At 47.2% G+C, this 16,380-nt stretch overlaps 1 protein-coding gene across 2 annotated transcripts in view; it reads right to left on the reverse strand.

Annotated features, from left to right (window-relative positions):
- The window catches only part of LOC135205307 (cell division control protein 6 homolog), an 83,121-nt gene that overhangs the window by 16,476 nt on the left and 50,265 nt on the right, over nucleotides 1-16,380 (reverse strand). For both annotated transcript variants that reach the window (XM_064235729.1, XM_064235731.1), the window contains exon 2: nucleotides 9,890-10,175. In XM_064235729.1, the coding sequence (XP_064091799.1) occupies nucleotides 9,890-10,175 (286 nt within the window). The remainder of the gene's footprint in view (nucleotides 1-9,889; nucleotides 10,176-16,380) is intronic.

The raw sequence follows: 16,380 nt of genomic DNA on the forward strand, positions 1-16,380 counted from the left end.
GGGGTGTTTTTGGAGGGCTTGGAACGGATCAGCCATTTTACATGTAAAATGCGGTTCAAGATACGCAAAACTCATGATACGAAGGCCGCCTCAGAACGGATTAATTTCGTATCTCGAGGTACCACTGTATTACAGTATTAGTTTTACTATCAAAACTACATATTGCAATACACTCCCTGAACACCTGAATTAGCCTGATTACCAAAATTTAATGGAGGTGGGATCAATCTAATTCATCCCGACCTGTCCACGGAGCATACACAGGTAACTCATACTCAACCTACCATGTAAAAATGTATGTATCCTCACCTAATCAACTCAGTAGGCCAGTATGTTTGCAAAGAAAGTACTTCAACATCAATGTTGACTGTAAGGTACCTTCTGAGTCCAAAGTACCTTCCATGTGATAATCTATACTTCTTATTCATGGAGGTAAAAACAATTCTTAGTTTTGGGGTTAGTAATTAAAATCAGCACTACTACAATTTGAAAATACATAAGTCTTTCTATTTTGCGCGCAGCTGGTGCAGGCAGCAGCGTGCAGTCAGACAGCAAGATGGTTTTAATATGACAATTTGTCCAAAATTGCATTTTTCCTAACTATACAAACCTGAGGTCCTTTTACAATAGGAAGGTACTAGCGGCAGCTGGATAGGTCGTAAGCTTTCGAACAAGGGGTTCGGTAGTTAACTGCTTGTCCGACAGGCTGGCGCCTTAAGCGGCTGCGACTGGGAGGTAAACAAATCACTTTTGCTTTTGGCCCAAGCAAAAACTGCAGAGTGAGGGGTGGCATGAGGTGGGACTATGTGTAAAAGGACCTCAGGTTTGTATAGTTAGGAAAAATGCAATTTTCGACAAATTGTCATTTGTTCCGACACGGCATACAAACCTTCGGTCCTTTTACAATAGGAAGACTCACTTCTTGGTGGGAGGAATCTGAGTCTTTTGTGAACAGACTGGTGTTCGCCCAACCTTGGAATGCCTCCCTGGTCGTAAGAGCGAGGGAGGGATCCAAGCCTCTGTCCGATTGATCGGGTGTGCACCGCAGGATCAATGGTCAGACCTCTGGACCAAGTACTAAGAGAGAGGCAAGCGTATCTCTTCGTACCAGCAAACAAGAACAAGTTCCTATTTGCAAGAGGCAACATAAAGTTATGGTTTGTCTCTTGTTGGCATCCACTTCCCCCCCCTTGTTATGGAGGAAGTGGTGGATATTCGGTCCCATCCCTAGTGAAAGGGATAGGATGGGGCTCTGTCGAGTAGCTCACCGGCATCTCTCCTTATCCAGCAAAGGTGATGACCGTATCCCTCTACCCACAGGTAGAGGGGGAGAAAAAGATAGGAAGAGAAGCCAGTCACTCTCTCATTCACTTATCTATTCTTACAGTCACACCAGGACTCGATGCTGTTCAGCCTGCTAGGGTTCTGGGTTAGCTACACAACGTGTTGAGCAGCCACCACGGGTCCTAAGGAAAACGATCCAAGGACCTGTGGGCAATATCCAAAAGGTAGAAGGAGGTGCCAGTGGTCGGTTGTACCAGACCCCTGCCTTCAGTACCTGCGCCACGGAGAAGTTCTTGTGTAACTCGAGGGAGTGTACTTCTAGGTCATCTTGGTGCTGTCGAAGAGTCTTCAACACTCAGCCTGGGGATGTCGAGTTTCTTCAGAAAGCGCGGTCGCGTTTCACAGGACAAAGCAGCATCTCTTCGCATCGAAGGCGGTGAAGTCCATTAGGGAGGGGATTGTGAAGGACTCTAACCGATCGTCAGGAACCGAAGGGTTCAGAGTCTTCGCTACGAATTCGGTACGAAATCGAGCGTCACGAATCCCCATCCCCTGGATGCTTGACTTCGCAGGAAAAGTCATGCAATTACCTCAGAGGAAAAGAAGGGAATGGTCGTATGACCTATCCCTCTTCTCGACTTCGGTGATGTCCTGTACCCATACTGGTCTATCCGTCTGCAGCGAAGTTGTTCTTCTCGGTAGTGGATAGGACACCGACACTCAATGGTGGGTGTCGATGGTATGGGTACTGTGACAAGCCGTTAGGACGAAGAAAAGACTGTTATGGAACAACCAACTAAGTCCACAGCGAAGTTCGTAAACAGACTTGGGCGCTCTGACAGCTGCCGACTGACTGCGTTCGGTAGGAGGCAAGTTGTCCAAGCACCCGAGCAAGTCACGTGACCTTCGCCTTAAAAGGGTTATGCCAAGAGACTAAACAAATAATTTGTTCGTCACCGATGCCAGAAGGCAAGGTGATGACTCTCTTAAGGCATGTGCCCAACAGGCGAAAGTCAATTGCTTCTAGACCGAGGTCCCTGATGGCAAGATATCTCATAGTATAGTTGATTCTCGGCTAAGGAGAAAACAACACTATGTGTCCGTTGAAGACGAAGGTGTACAGAAAATGCAACCTACGTCTTCACAGCTGAACCGAGAGAAGGATTCTCAAGATTCTGAACCTGTGCTACAAAGACTGGAGAACGCTAACCGCTATTCATTGCTGTCCGGTGAGGATCGTAGTTGCAATAAAAGCGGAGCGCTTTTCAGTAATGAAGACAGGGAAATACTGCCTGAAGACTGCTTCTCATGGGCTGAACATTTGGAAGTAGAGCTGTCCGGTCGGAGAGTAGGCGATGTCTTCTGACATATCTGTTAATTTCGGGGCGAGCAATGAATAAATGCACACCTACGAATACGAGATATTTTGAAGACAAACTCAGATGTCTGCAAAAATCAATTCGCATTATCGCGGGTGGCGATGCAGCGGGTGACTTAGTACAGACTTCTGTTACCGTGCGGTAAACAGAAAGATGAAAGAGTCCAAGAGATATCTCTGTTGAAAATTCTCGCAATGTCGAAGGCGATGAAATCAGAGCGTCACAGCAGTAGATGGTCCTTCATTATTGCGAGAATCCCCGTTAATCAGAGACCTAAGTCCATGATTGTTGGGCAGAGATACGGTTCGGTAGTCAATCAAACCAGGGGAGGAGAGAGACGTAACCGACCGTGCATCTCCGAGACCTAGCTGATACTGAGCCGCTATCAGGACAGTTCAATACGCAGTAGCTCTCGGTGACTCGTCATCCTGAGTTGCCAGGTAATCCATTATTCCACGAAGGAATGCGTTCGGCTAGAACCATCGAGCATAAAGAATACGCTCGAGCAATTATATTTAACCGAAACGGATTTCGGTAAATACAAAAGCTGATTTGGTGTTGTCAGACAATACCAAGTATCTAAAATCGAAACTGATAAACTGCTGGAGGTGTTGCAGGCAACCCGAGTTGCAGTCAATTAAGATACAATTCGTCTCGGTCACAAACCGTTTTAGAGTTAAACTACGGTATGTGCCTACCCCCCGGACAATTCAACTGTTAAAAAGAATCATGTCGCGAGGGTAATATACGTAGTATATTTGTAGGTTCTGTACCACGACCTCCAATCCTAAATTCTTTTCCTCTCGAGGAATGAGAATAAGGATTGGAGATCGACCGCCTTCGTTCTCTAGTCAAGAGAGTGAAGGAGAAGTCTTCCCAAAGGAAAGCTTCAATGGTGAACAGAATACCGAAGACGATAGTTCAAGCCAAACTGGAAGTTCCCGTCCGTTCTTCTCTATTCCAGGTTAATAACGCCTACTGTAGATACTCTTCTTTCAGCAGCAGTCTTCTTCCAAATGCTAGAAATTACAGGAATTCGAGCATAAGCGAGGTTCCCGATTATCGTGTAACAATTATCGGGATTCTCTCTCACTTGGACCGTGGTCTCGCCTAAGTGTTTGGAGATCGTAAAAAACTCGAACACTCTGAGTGCGCTAGAAATTCCGTGGAATTCTAAGCACTCTGCGAAACCCCCCACCGAATTTCGTCAAACGATATCGGCTGGTGATCCTCCGATTCCCGTAGAAATCGAGAAAGGGGCAGGATCCCTCCTCAACGACCGGGGCTTACGTCAGGTAGGACCCGAAGGTCCCCCGGTAGCGCAGACCCTAACGTGGGATCTTACAGAGAAATCTCTGTAGGATCCCTCCCCTTTCCCTCGTAGCCGTAAGGAGAGAGGGAATGGGGGAGGAATTGGATACTGGCTCGCCTTCCCAGCGGAACTAGCAGTTGGAGAAGAAAAGGCAGCCATCGCCTTACGCGATGGCCTCTCAAAGAGCCTGGGAAAACGTATCGTCAGGAGAAAACGTTTTCCCGAGGAGGGTTACGAACTCATACTGTAGGTAAGGGTCTGCCGCCACTGTGAACGTCGTCTGGGTGGGGCTGATCGACACCTGACAGGAGAGAGCCGATACCGTCCTCCGACTCATTCCAGTCCTCGTCGAGGTCGAACCTCAGGAGGACCGAAGGGGTATTCAAATACGGTGTCCGAAGACACGTAGAAAACGCCTCTGTCGCAGTAGAGGAGGTGAAGTAGCTTGTTCGACCGGCCAGAACTGAGAGAGAGCCTTCTTGTCCGGAGACGAGAGACTACCTGGTTCAACACAGTCGGCAAGCTCCGATCGCGGCAGACCCACCGTCGATTTGGGTTCCCTCTCGGGCCCCAAAACGACTCGAGCCGAGACGTGGCTCTGCTGGTGGGAGCGGCGATCCTTCCCCGAGGTCGTTGTGCTGACGAATCAGCGCCATAATCCTCGGCAAAGTTCCTCTGGATCTCGGAAGTCACAGATCTTGCAGAAGTGGGACCGTTAAGCCCTTCGAACAAGAGCATATTCCGAGAACCTTCCTCCTAAGAAGAAAGGGGAACAGCGACAGCCCTCTCGGTCTTCTCCATCCACTTGCGCATACGTCCTGGCCGGTCCAAGAACCGTGCCTGGCACGTAGGGCGTCGTGGTGGGATCATGGGGGGCGCACCCCTCACGATCACTCCTCAATACCTCGCTCCTCCCGGTGTAACCCGAGGAGGTTGAAGGTACGGGAGAGGCAGACCTGACGCTCCCGTCCTCGCTCGCTGGCAGAACCAGCAGCTTGGAGGGCTGCAGGCGATCGTCAACCCGCGTGGCGATCGAGCTGCAGGCCTGGTCGAACCGTCTTGCTGTGGAGAACGGCTGGACTGAGCACAGCGGCCCCGTATCTCGAGTGTCAGAAGAGCTGGTGCTGGTTGCCGTACCCGATCGCTCTCTGTGAGAGCGACGGTCAGGCGACCTGCAGGCTCCACTGTCACAGTGAGACCGGTGCTTGTCCTCACGGCACGTCACGTCGCTGGTTCCAGCCGTGGCTGGCACCGGCAAACGGGAGGACCTCTTCCCAGCCTCAGCCCGTGGCCGGTCGTGGACGTCACGTCCCCAGGGTAGCCAGCTGGTCGCCGCGAGAGCGAGAGCTGGTCTGGTGAGAGTCGCGTGAGCGGCTGTCACCAGTCTTCCGCCCCGTGCCGTGAACCTGACGCTGAGCGGACTCAGAGGTCTGGTTCCTGGCTGCACGGTCGCTGGTAGGCGACCGTACACTCGGTACCTCCCGCGAACGATCAGGCCGAGACGGGACCCTGATGCAGTGGCAGAACCACTGACACCGGAGGCGAGGAAGTACCGGTGTTAGCCGGTACCCTCTGGTCCCCGTAGTCTTCTTCCTTTGCGGAAGAAGAGACGGGCCCCGCTCCCGAAGGAGCAGGAGGGACCAGCGGAAGGAACCCTCCCGTCCCACCGAGGTGAGACGGGTCCCGAGAAGCTCCCGAGGGAGACTTCTTAGGAGGCAGGAGGCAACACCTTCTTCTTCCTTGGCTGTGAAGCCTTAGAAGTCGAAGGGGAAGAGGCGGCAGCCGACGACGATGAAGAAGATGAAGACGACGACGACGACACCTTCCTCCTCTTCTTCGTCAGCTTCCTCAGGACAGACGTAAGATCTGCTATCCAGGGCGGAGCCGGGGCTGCTGTAAGCCGAAGCCACAGGGCCCGGACGCACCTGTACAGACAGACCAAAGTCTGGGGTAGTACCACACGAACAGGGACGACGTCAGCAGGTATGGGCATCTCAGGAACAGCAGGCACAGCCAGCACAGCATCAGTAGGGACAGCCAGCGCAGCAACGGCAGGGACAGCCAGCGCAGCAACGGCAGGGACAGCCAGCGCAGCAACTGCAGGGACAGCCAGCGCAGCAACTGCATGGACAGTCAGCCCAGAATCGCAGGTACAGTCAGCAAGCACCGGAAAACACAGGAAGTGGAGCAGCAGCCAGCAACATCCTGGTACCGGGGCGGCAGGTCCAGGGGCGAGCTCTAGGGCAGCGGAAGTGTGGTCGCGGCAGCGCGGCAACCACGAGCGGCGGCGGCACGCCCCCCTCTCGTACGGCGAACGGCACTTCACAGCGGCTGTAGGCAAGACTGTTACCACGTGAGGCGAGTACACCAGGTGAGGAGGGACGTCGTCACCTGGAGCGTGGTCACCACTCCATGGGTGACCGCAGTAGGCCCAGACATAGAACCGCAGCCCCTGGACACTAGCACGCCCTGCAAATGGAAGGACGCCCATACCTCACCAAGGTCCACCCTCGTGGCAGTAGCACCTGCGGAAATAACAGTAGTAGCGATTAGTGGGGGGGAAGTCCCCTCGCGCGGGGGGGGTGAGCCCTCTCCGAACGGAGTGGAAGACCCCGAATACAATTGTACATCGGGCACCGAGCGCCCTCCCCCGCGCTCGACGGGTCGGGTCGAGAGAAGAACGCAGATAACCTCCCCCCCCCCAAGGGGAAGGGCCATCTGTGGGAGCTGAGCGGGGGGGGTCTCGTTCTACCCCCGCACAGCACCCATGTACCCAACAATAATAATAAGAGCCCGAGAGCAATCGTGCCCTCGGCCCGAATGCAAGGGCATAAGGATCAATTCCCTGACTGAGCGGAACTTGAACCAAATAATATTGATGCAATCAATAATAAAAGGAATAAAATGAAAAAGAATCTTGCATTACTATTCACTTCACAATGAATAAGGGCTCGGATCGAGCGCATTTGCGCCCGCCCGGTACGAGCGCAAGGGTAAAAGGATCCATTCCCGATTATGAATGGAAACCTTGATCCATAATGAATTGATGCAATCAAAATATATATGAAAATGAAAAAAGAATACTGCGCTTGCGATTTCACTTCATACAAATAAAAGGGGAAGGATCAATTCCCGGGAAATAGCGGAAACATTGATCCAAGTAAACAATGCAATCTCAATAAAATATGAAATGAAAAAGAACTGCACTTGCGATTTCACTTCATTCAATAAAAAGGGGAAAGGATCAATTTCCGGGTAAGCTCGGAAACTGATCCAAAATGAGTATTGCTACAATCAAAATAATATATATGAAAATGAAAAAGAATACTGTACTTGCGATTCCACTTCCATACAGAATAAGTTTTCGTGCCGAGCGCATTCGCTCGGCAACGAGCATACAGGTCAAAAAAAAAATATAAATGAAAAGAGCACTTACTTACGATTTTCATCTACACATTTCCAACCAAAATATACGCTCGGAGCGAGCGCTCTCCCGCCCTCGGCACCGAGCATACACAATACGAGGATCATTCTGGGAAAATGAATGCCCGCACTTTACGCCCTTCAGTCCCGGCACTCGGGTAATCGGAGGGCGTGGTGAAACCAAGATCCTTTAATTCACAATTGAATTCAATGGAAATAAATATGAAATGATTGTACTTACAATTCAGTTTCACTAGATAAATAGAAAAAGAAAACACAACCATGCGAAAGCAACGACGATGAAGCGGGCAGAGAGCGATGATACACGTCCACACGCCAGCAGGCCGAAAGCAAAAGTGGTTTGTTTACCTCCCAGTCGCGCGCGCGCGCCTGTCGGACAAGCAGTTAACTACCGAACCCCTTGTTCGAAAGCTTACGACCTATCCAGCTGCCGCTAGTACCTTCCTATTGTAAAAGGACCGAAGGTTTGTATGCCGTGTCGGAACAAACCTAATTTTTGACAAAAAGCCAAGTATTGGGACTATGAAGTCATTCAGCGCTGAAAGGAAATTGACAGTAAAAGGTGTAAAAGGAGGAAAAACCTCTCTGTTGCACTATGAATCAAGTGTTAGATGGTGGAAAGTAAGATGAAATATGAAGAACAAGAATATGAAAGGAGGAAAGTAAAAGTAAGGCACAGGAGAGAGAGAGAGAGAGAGAGAGACGAGAGATGAGAGAGAGGAGGAGAGAAGAGAGAGAGAGAGACGAGAGGAGAGAGAGAGACTTGAGAGAGAGAGAGAGAGAGCAAATTACAATCATCTAACTTCTCCAACTGCATAACTTTACACCATCTTCTAAGTTAATAGGTATTATCTTAACAATATATGCTTATATAACTGCGTACAACCAAGAACAACCGAATGAGACACTACTTTGTTTGCTAATACGATGGAATCCAGCAACATCTGTTGTTGTATTCAAACCGCGTACAACAGTAAACAGTTACTGTATTACTGTTATAAATGTAGATAAACCTGTTAAGGTAATATTACATGCATCAGCAACATAAATAAAACTCTCCAAGCTTTATGTGAATTCAAAACACAGCCGCGGTAAAAAGAAAACTACTAGCATGAAAGAGCTCATAACTATAGTTTTCACACTGACAAAAGATAAATTACATAAAGCTCGTAATACCGATGAGAACGAGTGAAAACGAACGGAATCACTGAAAATCACGCAAACTCTGAAAAGAGGGGAAAAAAGACTAGTTCCAATGAGACATATTAGTCAAATTTGTACTTAAAATTACGTCGTGAGACGACCACTATGACTTCATTCCAATATAAGCAAAGTATCCAGATATTGATTTATACTAACTAGGAACAAGAACATTCACTGAGACCCAATGAGATGGTTGCATCTGAGTGAAGGAATTGACTAGTTGGCATCTCTGCCTGTCTAGGACTTGTCCCCTGCCCCCCCCCCCCCCCCCCCCCCCCCCCCCCCCCCCCCCCCCCCCCCCCCCCCCCCCCCCCCCCCCCCCCACAACCCCCCCCCCCCCCCAACCAAGTAGGGCTAATGCGTTGACGGCAAGCTTGTAATTGTAATTCCATTGAATTGTAATCAATTAGATATTTTCAAGGTAATTTTAAGTGTAAATCTTTAAACTATTTAATATAAAAATTTAGATGTAATTTGATGATGCGACTGGTAATTATATTCGTAACTGTAATTGACACGAGGCATCATGTAATTACTGACGGAAATTCGTCTGCTAAACTGATGAAAACGTCATGCTACCAAATTCCATTACCAGAAGGAACATTCTTGGAAAGTAATGAAATGTACAAATTCTTATGATTCTGATTTATATGATGCAAGATACCATTATCAGCTATGTTAAAATTAAAATGTCATAGTTAAAAGACCGCCTTACCACTTGACCAAAAGTTCGCTGGGAGCAGAACCACGTCCGGCTCACAATGCAAACAAATAGCAATTGAGGGGACAAGCCTCTGGTGGCCGGTATTTGCAGCAGCGTTGCTAACGATGACATAGGTAACTCATTTGACTAGATTTTACCTGCAGCGCTGGTAATGCTGACAGTTAAAATTACCCACTTAGTGGGTAAATATGTGAGGATATAGTTTGGGCTGGTCAGTGACCAGGGCTAATTCAGGTGTTCAGGGAGTGTATTGTAATATAGTGATTACAGATTACATTGACTACCTAAATAACTACTAAATAAAAAAATAAAAAAATAAAGTCTTGGTTAACATAATCTTGGGCATTAAAACCAGCACCGCCGCAAACCAAACAAAATTATTTTGCACATTCTAATGCAAAAAACAATTCACACCTACACAAGCCATTCAATGATATATATACCAAATTTGCTAGGGATAAAACGTTGAAATTTATAAAAACTAAAAACAGAATCTTGCCTCTTGTCACTGGAAATTGTAAGTAATAAATACAACAGACTAACCTCTGTCAATTTTCCTCTTCGTTGGGGTACGATCCAAAAGACTGTCCTTGGCCTCCTGATGTGTGCCATTATTAACTGAATGAGTTTCTCTAGTCTTGGTTTGTATTTTGGTAGTCGTACATTCAACTTCAAGGTCCGCAACAATCTTCCTGGGCCTACCCCGTGATCTTTTACCAGGACTTGGCGTGGTTTTATTCTCATTTTCAAGTGCTTGAGATACTTTCTTGTTCCTAGTTGCTTTACGAATCGGGAAATCTAGCTTGTTTTGAGTTCCGGTTCTATGCATCTGAGAATAAAAATGATATTGTTAAGATACAATAAAGTTTTGTACATACTTACCCGGCAGATATATACTGAGACATTAGCTAAGTATATATCTGGCGGGGAAGTTGCATGTACAAAAATTAGGATATAAACCCTAAGCACTTTTAACAATGAAAATGACTTGCACTAATTATAAAAGCAAGGTCCCATACACCAAAATTATAATTCAGTCTACATGAATGAGGAGGGCTTGTTCCATGACAGTCCATAAGCTGTACACTGACAGTCGCTTTAAAGGTTTCTGCAGTGTCCTATTGGACCCAAGATACAGAGTGGGGCAAATCAAATACCCGAGATTTGATAGGCTATTAGGAAAAGTAAAACAATACTTACAGAATTATTTGTTGTTTTATTCGAATCAGTATACAATGTTGTTTGTGTGATCACTTTTTGAAATGGCATCAGGAAGATGGTGGCCATCTGTAGCGATGCACTGTTGAAGGCGATGGCTGAACTTTTTGGTGTGGAGAAAATGTTCAGAAGTCGGCCACACAATTATGAAGAATTGAAGATGCGAATTAGGGAGGAAATCGCTGCAATACCCCTTGAGATGTGCCGAAGAGCAGCCAAAAAGTTCAGCCATCGCCTTCAACAGTGCATCACTACAGATGGCCACCATCTTCCTGATGCCATCTTCAAAAAGTGATCGCACAAACGACATTGTATACTGATTCGAATAAAACAACAAATAATTCTGCAAGTATTGTTTTACTTTTCCTAACAGCCTACCAAAACTCGGGCATTTGATTTGCCCCACCCTGTACATTATCATTTGCCTTTCATCCTGCCCCTCCATCTGATTTTGCTTCCTGTGCCACTTATCTGACTGTTATGCTTGAGTTTCTTTTAGGAAGACGGCATCTTGGCAAGCCCTATGACAGTCTGAGAGAGACTAATCACTCCGACTTAACCAATTTAGAAAATATTACTAAAATCAGTGAGTATACACAACTATAAGCCTATGCAAAATGATAACTGAGAATAATAGTGTCACAAATTAGGTATAATGACATACTCCATTTTAAGCATTTCACCTTAGATTTGGTCAAATTTGGCAAGAGTTCACCCACTATGACCAGGTCTGGGCACAATACCAAGGAATAAGTTTGTTTAGGATGCACCCCTCTGGTTTGGGAACTACAGGCAGTCCTCAGCTTACAACGAGTTCGGCTTACGACGTTCTGAGGTTACAACGCTTTTCTATTATATTTGTCAGAAACTACTTCCAGGTTTACGACACCTGTTCGAGGGTTACGGCACTTATGACACCAATCTGGTGGATGAAATATGACTCAAAAAATGATATTGTTATGTTACAATAAAGTTTCATACATACTTACCTGGCAGATATATACATAGCTAAGACTCCGTCGTCCCCGACAGAAATTCAAATTTCGCGCCACTCGCTACAGGTAGGTCAGGTGATCTACCGGCCTGCCCTGGGCGGCAGGACTAGGAACCATCCCCGTTTTCTATCATATTTTCTCTCTTCCACCTGTCTCCTGCGGGGAGGCTGGGTGGGCCTTTAATTGTATATATCTGCCAGGTAAGTATGTATGAAACTTTATTGTAACATAACAATATAATTTTCATACAATCAACTTACCTGTCAGATATACATAGCTGATTGGCACCCTTCGGTGGAGGGTAAGAGACAGCTACTATATGGAATAGACAGGTAAACAACATATGTTGTAGGTATAAATAAAACCTTGGTTCCTACCTGATAGGTGTAGACTTCGTGGGTGTTTGCCCAGTAGTCTGCATCACCTCAAGAAACTTTAGCGAGATATATGATCTATGGCCAAGAGTTCTTGTGGGTCTGCCGATGGGGTCTTATCCGCTTACTCGGCAGAGCCTAAAAGGACTTTTGTCAATGGGTGCTGATCCACTTATTATGACAATACACCTTATGAAGGAGCACACAACCAATCCCGACAACCTGATCCTAACCATATGTTAGAACTAAGGATTGTTACGAGTTATCCCCGAACTCGTCACAACAACCGTAACTCAAAACCACTACGCACACATACTAATTTTCAAAAAAAAAAATTATACTCATCTAATTGGATATGACAAGCGTCTCTTACTGAAAACAACACAGACGGCCGCCCGTGCTAGCCTAAGTCCTCCATTGTTCGAAGAGACTCCAGACCATATCCAAAAAGAAGAAAAGTATATACATTTTAAGGATTGGTGTCGGCTCCCGTACCCAGAATCGTATCCGCCGATACGAAAGGACCTAGAGAAAAAACACTTCTCATATGTCACGACAAGTCTTTCAAGTAATGAGATGCAAATACTGAGTTGCATCTCCAAAATGTCGTATCTATGATGTTTTTAAGCGACATATTCTTATAAAAACGAGAGAGACGTCGCTACAGCTCTTACTTCATGAGCTTTTACTCTCAGTAGTTGTAACTGTTCGTCAGGACAGACCTATGAGCGTCTGTAATGACGTTTCTTACAAAGAATGCCAGCGCTTCTTGGACATCAGTCTTGTGGGGTCCTTTTACCGCCGCACCAAAGGACCTTGTCTAGAGCCTCCCATCTGATGCTTTCTCTGAAGGTAGAACTTCAGAGGGCTCTAACAGGGCATAGAGACCTCTCTGCTTCTCTGCCTACGAGGCTCGACATCCCTTTGACTTCGAATGACTTAGGCCAGGGATTCGTGGGATTCTCGTTTTTTTTTCGCTAAAAAACAGGGTCTTAAACGAGCAAATAGCCGAGTCTCCTTGAATCCTACTTTATCTTGCAGAGCATGTAATTCACTAATTCTCTTTGCCGTAGCTAAAGATAATAGGAATAGGCATTTTCTGGTTATGTCTCTAAACGATGCCCGATGGAGGAGGTTCGAATCTTTCCGATGACAGATATTTGAGGACTACGTCTAGGTTCCAGTTCGGAGGTACTGGTTCCTTAGACTTTGAAGTCTCAAAAGACCCTTATGAGATCGTGGAGATCTTTATTATTTGCAGATCTAATCCTCTGTTCCTGAATACAGCCGAGAGCATACTTCTGTATCCCTTTATTGTGGATACGGCTAGATGAGATTTTTTCTCTCAGGAATAGCAGGAAATCAGCAATTTCCGCTATGAGGTAGTGGAGGAGGACAACTTCTTGGATCTACACCACTCTAAATACCTCCCACTTCGATTGGTATACTTTCGTAGTGGAGGTTCTGCGTGCTCTCGCGATCGGCGCTTGCCACTTCGCGAGAAAAGCCTCTCGCTCTGACAAGTCTTTCGATAGTCGAAAGGCAGTCAGAGCGAGAGCGGGAGGTGATGGTACCTCTTGAAGTGTGGTTGTCTGAGAAGATCCGTCCTTCTTGGTAGGGATCTTGGAAAGTCTACGATCCACTCTACCACCTCCGTGAACCATTCCTGGGCCGGCCAAAAGGGGGCTATAACGTCATCCTCGTCTGCTTTGACGCCACAAACTTTTTCATTACTAACCCCAGGATTTGAATGGGGGAAAAGCAATAAAACGTCTACTCGAGACCAGTTTAGCAGGAAGGCGTCTACCATAAGTGCTCTTGGATCTTCCACGACCGAGCAAAACACTGGGAGCCTTTTTGAAATGAATGTTGCGAAGAGATCCACATGAGGAGTTCCCCACAGAGACCAGAGATCGAGACACACTTCCTCGTGTAGTGTCCATTCTGTATGAAGGACCTGGTTCCTCCTGCTGAGCCTGTCCGCCCTCACATTCCTTACTCCCTGTACGAACCTTGTCAGCAGGGAGATGTTCCTGTGAGACGTCCAAAGTAATAGTCTCTCGTGAAGCTCGTAAAAGGAACGAGGAGTGCGTCCCTCCCTGTTTCCGAATGTAGGCAAGTGCGGTGGTGTTGTCCACGTTTACTTGCACTACCTTGTTTGACACCAGAGGTTCTAGGCTCTTCAAGGCCAGATGTACGGCGAAGAGCTCTTTGCAGTTTATGTGCCAAGACACTGTGCTGGTTCCCAGGTGCCTGACACTTCCTCTGAGCCTAATGTCGCTCCCCAACCTCTCTCCGACGCGTCGGAGAACAAACACTAGGTCTGGGTTCTGTGTTGTTAGAGAGATCCCTTTGTTCTCTTCCAGAGGGAGCAACCACCACTTTAGGTGTGACTTTATCTCCACTGGAATGGGAAAAAACGTCCGACAGTTGTCCGGTTTTCCAGCTCCAAGACCTCTTGAGGAAGAATTGAAGCGGACGATATGAAGTCTTCCTAGAGGGAAGAATTGTTCTAGTGAGGACAGAGTACCCAGAAGGCTCAACCATTCCCTCGCCGACGTTTGTTGTCTAAGAAGAGAGAGACTATTCGCAAACCTTTTGCGATTCTCTCGCGAAGGAAAAACTCGAAAACCCCGAGAATCCATCCGAATCCCCAGATAGACTAGGTCTTGTCTGGGGGTCAGCTGAGACCTTCTCGAGGTTCACAAGCAATCCCAACGCTTTGATTAAATCCAGAGTTAATTTTAGGTCCTCCAAGCACTGTCTCTCCGATCTGGCCCTGATGAGCCAGTCGTCCAGATACTAGAGACATTCACTCCTTTGAGGTGAAGAAACCTCGCCACATTCTTCATCAGGCTTGTGAAGACCTGAGGAGCTGTGGAAAAGGCCGAAACACAAGGCTCTGAACTGAAAGATCCTTCCCCCGTCATGAAACGGAGGTACTTCTTCGATGAAGGGTGGATCGGGACGTGAAAGTAGGCGTCCTGGAGATCTAAAGACACCATCCAATCTCCCTGACGTAATGACGCCATGACTGAAGCAGAAGTCTCCATGGAGAACTTCTCCTTCTGAACAAATTTGTTCAGAGAGCTGACGTCCAGTACTGGTCTCCAGCCTCCCGCAGGCTTTCGCCACCAGAAAAAGGCGATTGTAAAAACCCCGGGGTGGGGAGTGTTGGTCCCGTACCAATTCTATCGCTCTCTTGTCCCACATTTGTTCCACCATCGATCGAAGAGTATCCCTCAGCACAGGATCCTTGTATTTGGCTGATAGTTCCCTTGGTATTGACGTTAAGGGAGGAGTGTTCTGGAAAGGGATACGATATCCCTTCCTTCCTTAAGATCGCCAAAAGAGACGCGTCTGCATTATCAGTGTCCAGGCTTCCACAAATCCCAGGAGCCTGGCACCTACTGGTGCTTGGAGGAGAGAATCTTCATTTTCCTTTCTTAAAGGGACGAAAAGCAGATCTACCTCTCTTCTCTGGAGCCTTCCTCCTTGTGGAAGGTCTGGAGGTCGGACCACCTCGAAAGGGCTGCACCGTTGTACTGGGTCCTTTCTTGTCCGATGCAGCAACAGGTTTCTTCTTTCTTGCTGACTGCGTCAGCAGATCCTGAGTTGCCTTCTCAGTTAAAGAATGCGCAATGTCCTTTACTAACTGAGAAGGGAACAAAAAGTCAGATAGAGGCGCATATAGAAGTGCTGCTCTCTGAGCATGTGAGACTGCCTTTGTTAAGAAGGCGCCATATACAGTCCTTTTCTTTAAAAGACCTGCCCCAAACAAAGAGGTTATTTCAAAAGATCCATCCTGTACCGCCTTGTCAATACAAGACAATATGCATAACAGGGCTTCAGGTTCGATTCCTTCCGAATCATGGGCTTTCTTGGACATCACCCCAAGGGACCAATCTAAGAAGTTAAAACTTCCAATACACGAAGAGTCCTTGAGGAGATGATCCAGTTCCGAAATTCCCCATGTAATCCGTGCAGAATTGAGACTTGGACGCCGTGAAGCGTCAAACCAAAGTCGAAAAATCTGTTTCGGTTGTAGAAGGGAGAGCAATACCCATATTCTCTCCCGTCTGATACCAAATGCCTCTTTTCCCAGCTAATCTTGCTGGAGGCATACAGAAGACTGTCCTTACTAAGTCTTTCTTAGACTTCATCCATGAGTCTAAGGAATGTAAGCTCTTTTCATCGATATGGTGGGTTTCATTTTGAGAAAAGACGAAGGCTTCTTCGTCTTAGCACTGGAAAAGAGCGAGCGCGGAGAAGGAGGAGCGGCAGGAGTCAACTCGTCTCCGTACGTCCTCAAGAAGTAGGGTAGTCAACACCTTATAGTTAGACAGACCTTCTCTTCCACTATATTCGTCATCCGAGTTTTCCTCTAAACTCGGATCTACATGCTTCTCCGCTCTCCTTTCCGAACGTTCTTCCTTCTTGAGGAGAC

This window comes from Macrobrachium nipponense, chromosome 49 (assembly GCF_015104395.2).
Source record: "Macrobrachium nipponense isolate FS-2020 chromosome 49, ASM1510439v2, whole genome shotgun sequence".
Taxonomy (NCBI): Eukaryota; Metazoa; Arthropoda; class Malacostraca; order Decapoda; family Palaemonidae; genus Macrobrachium; species Macrobrachium nipponense.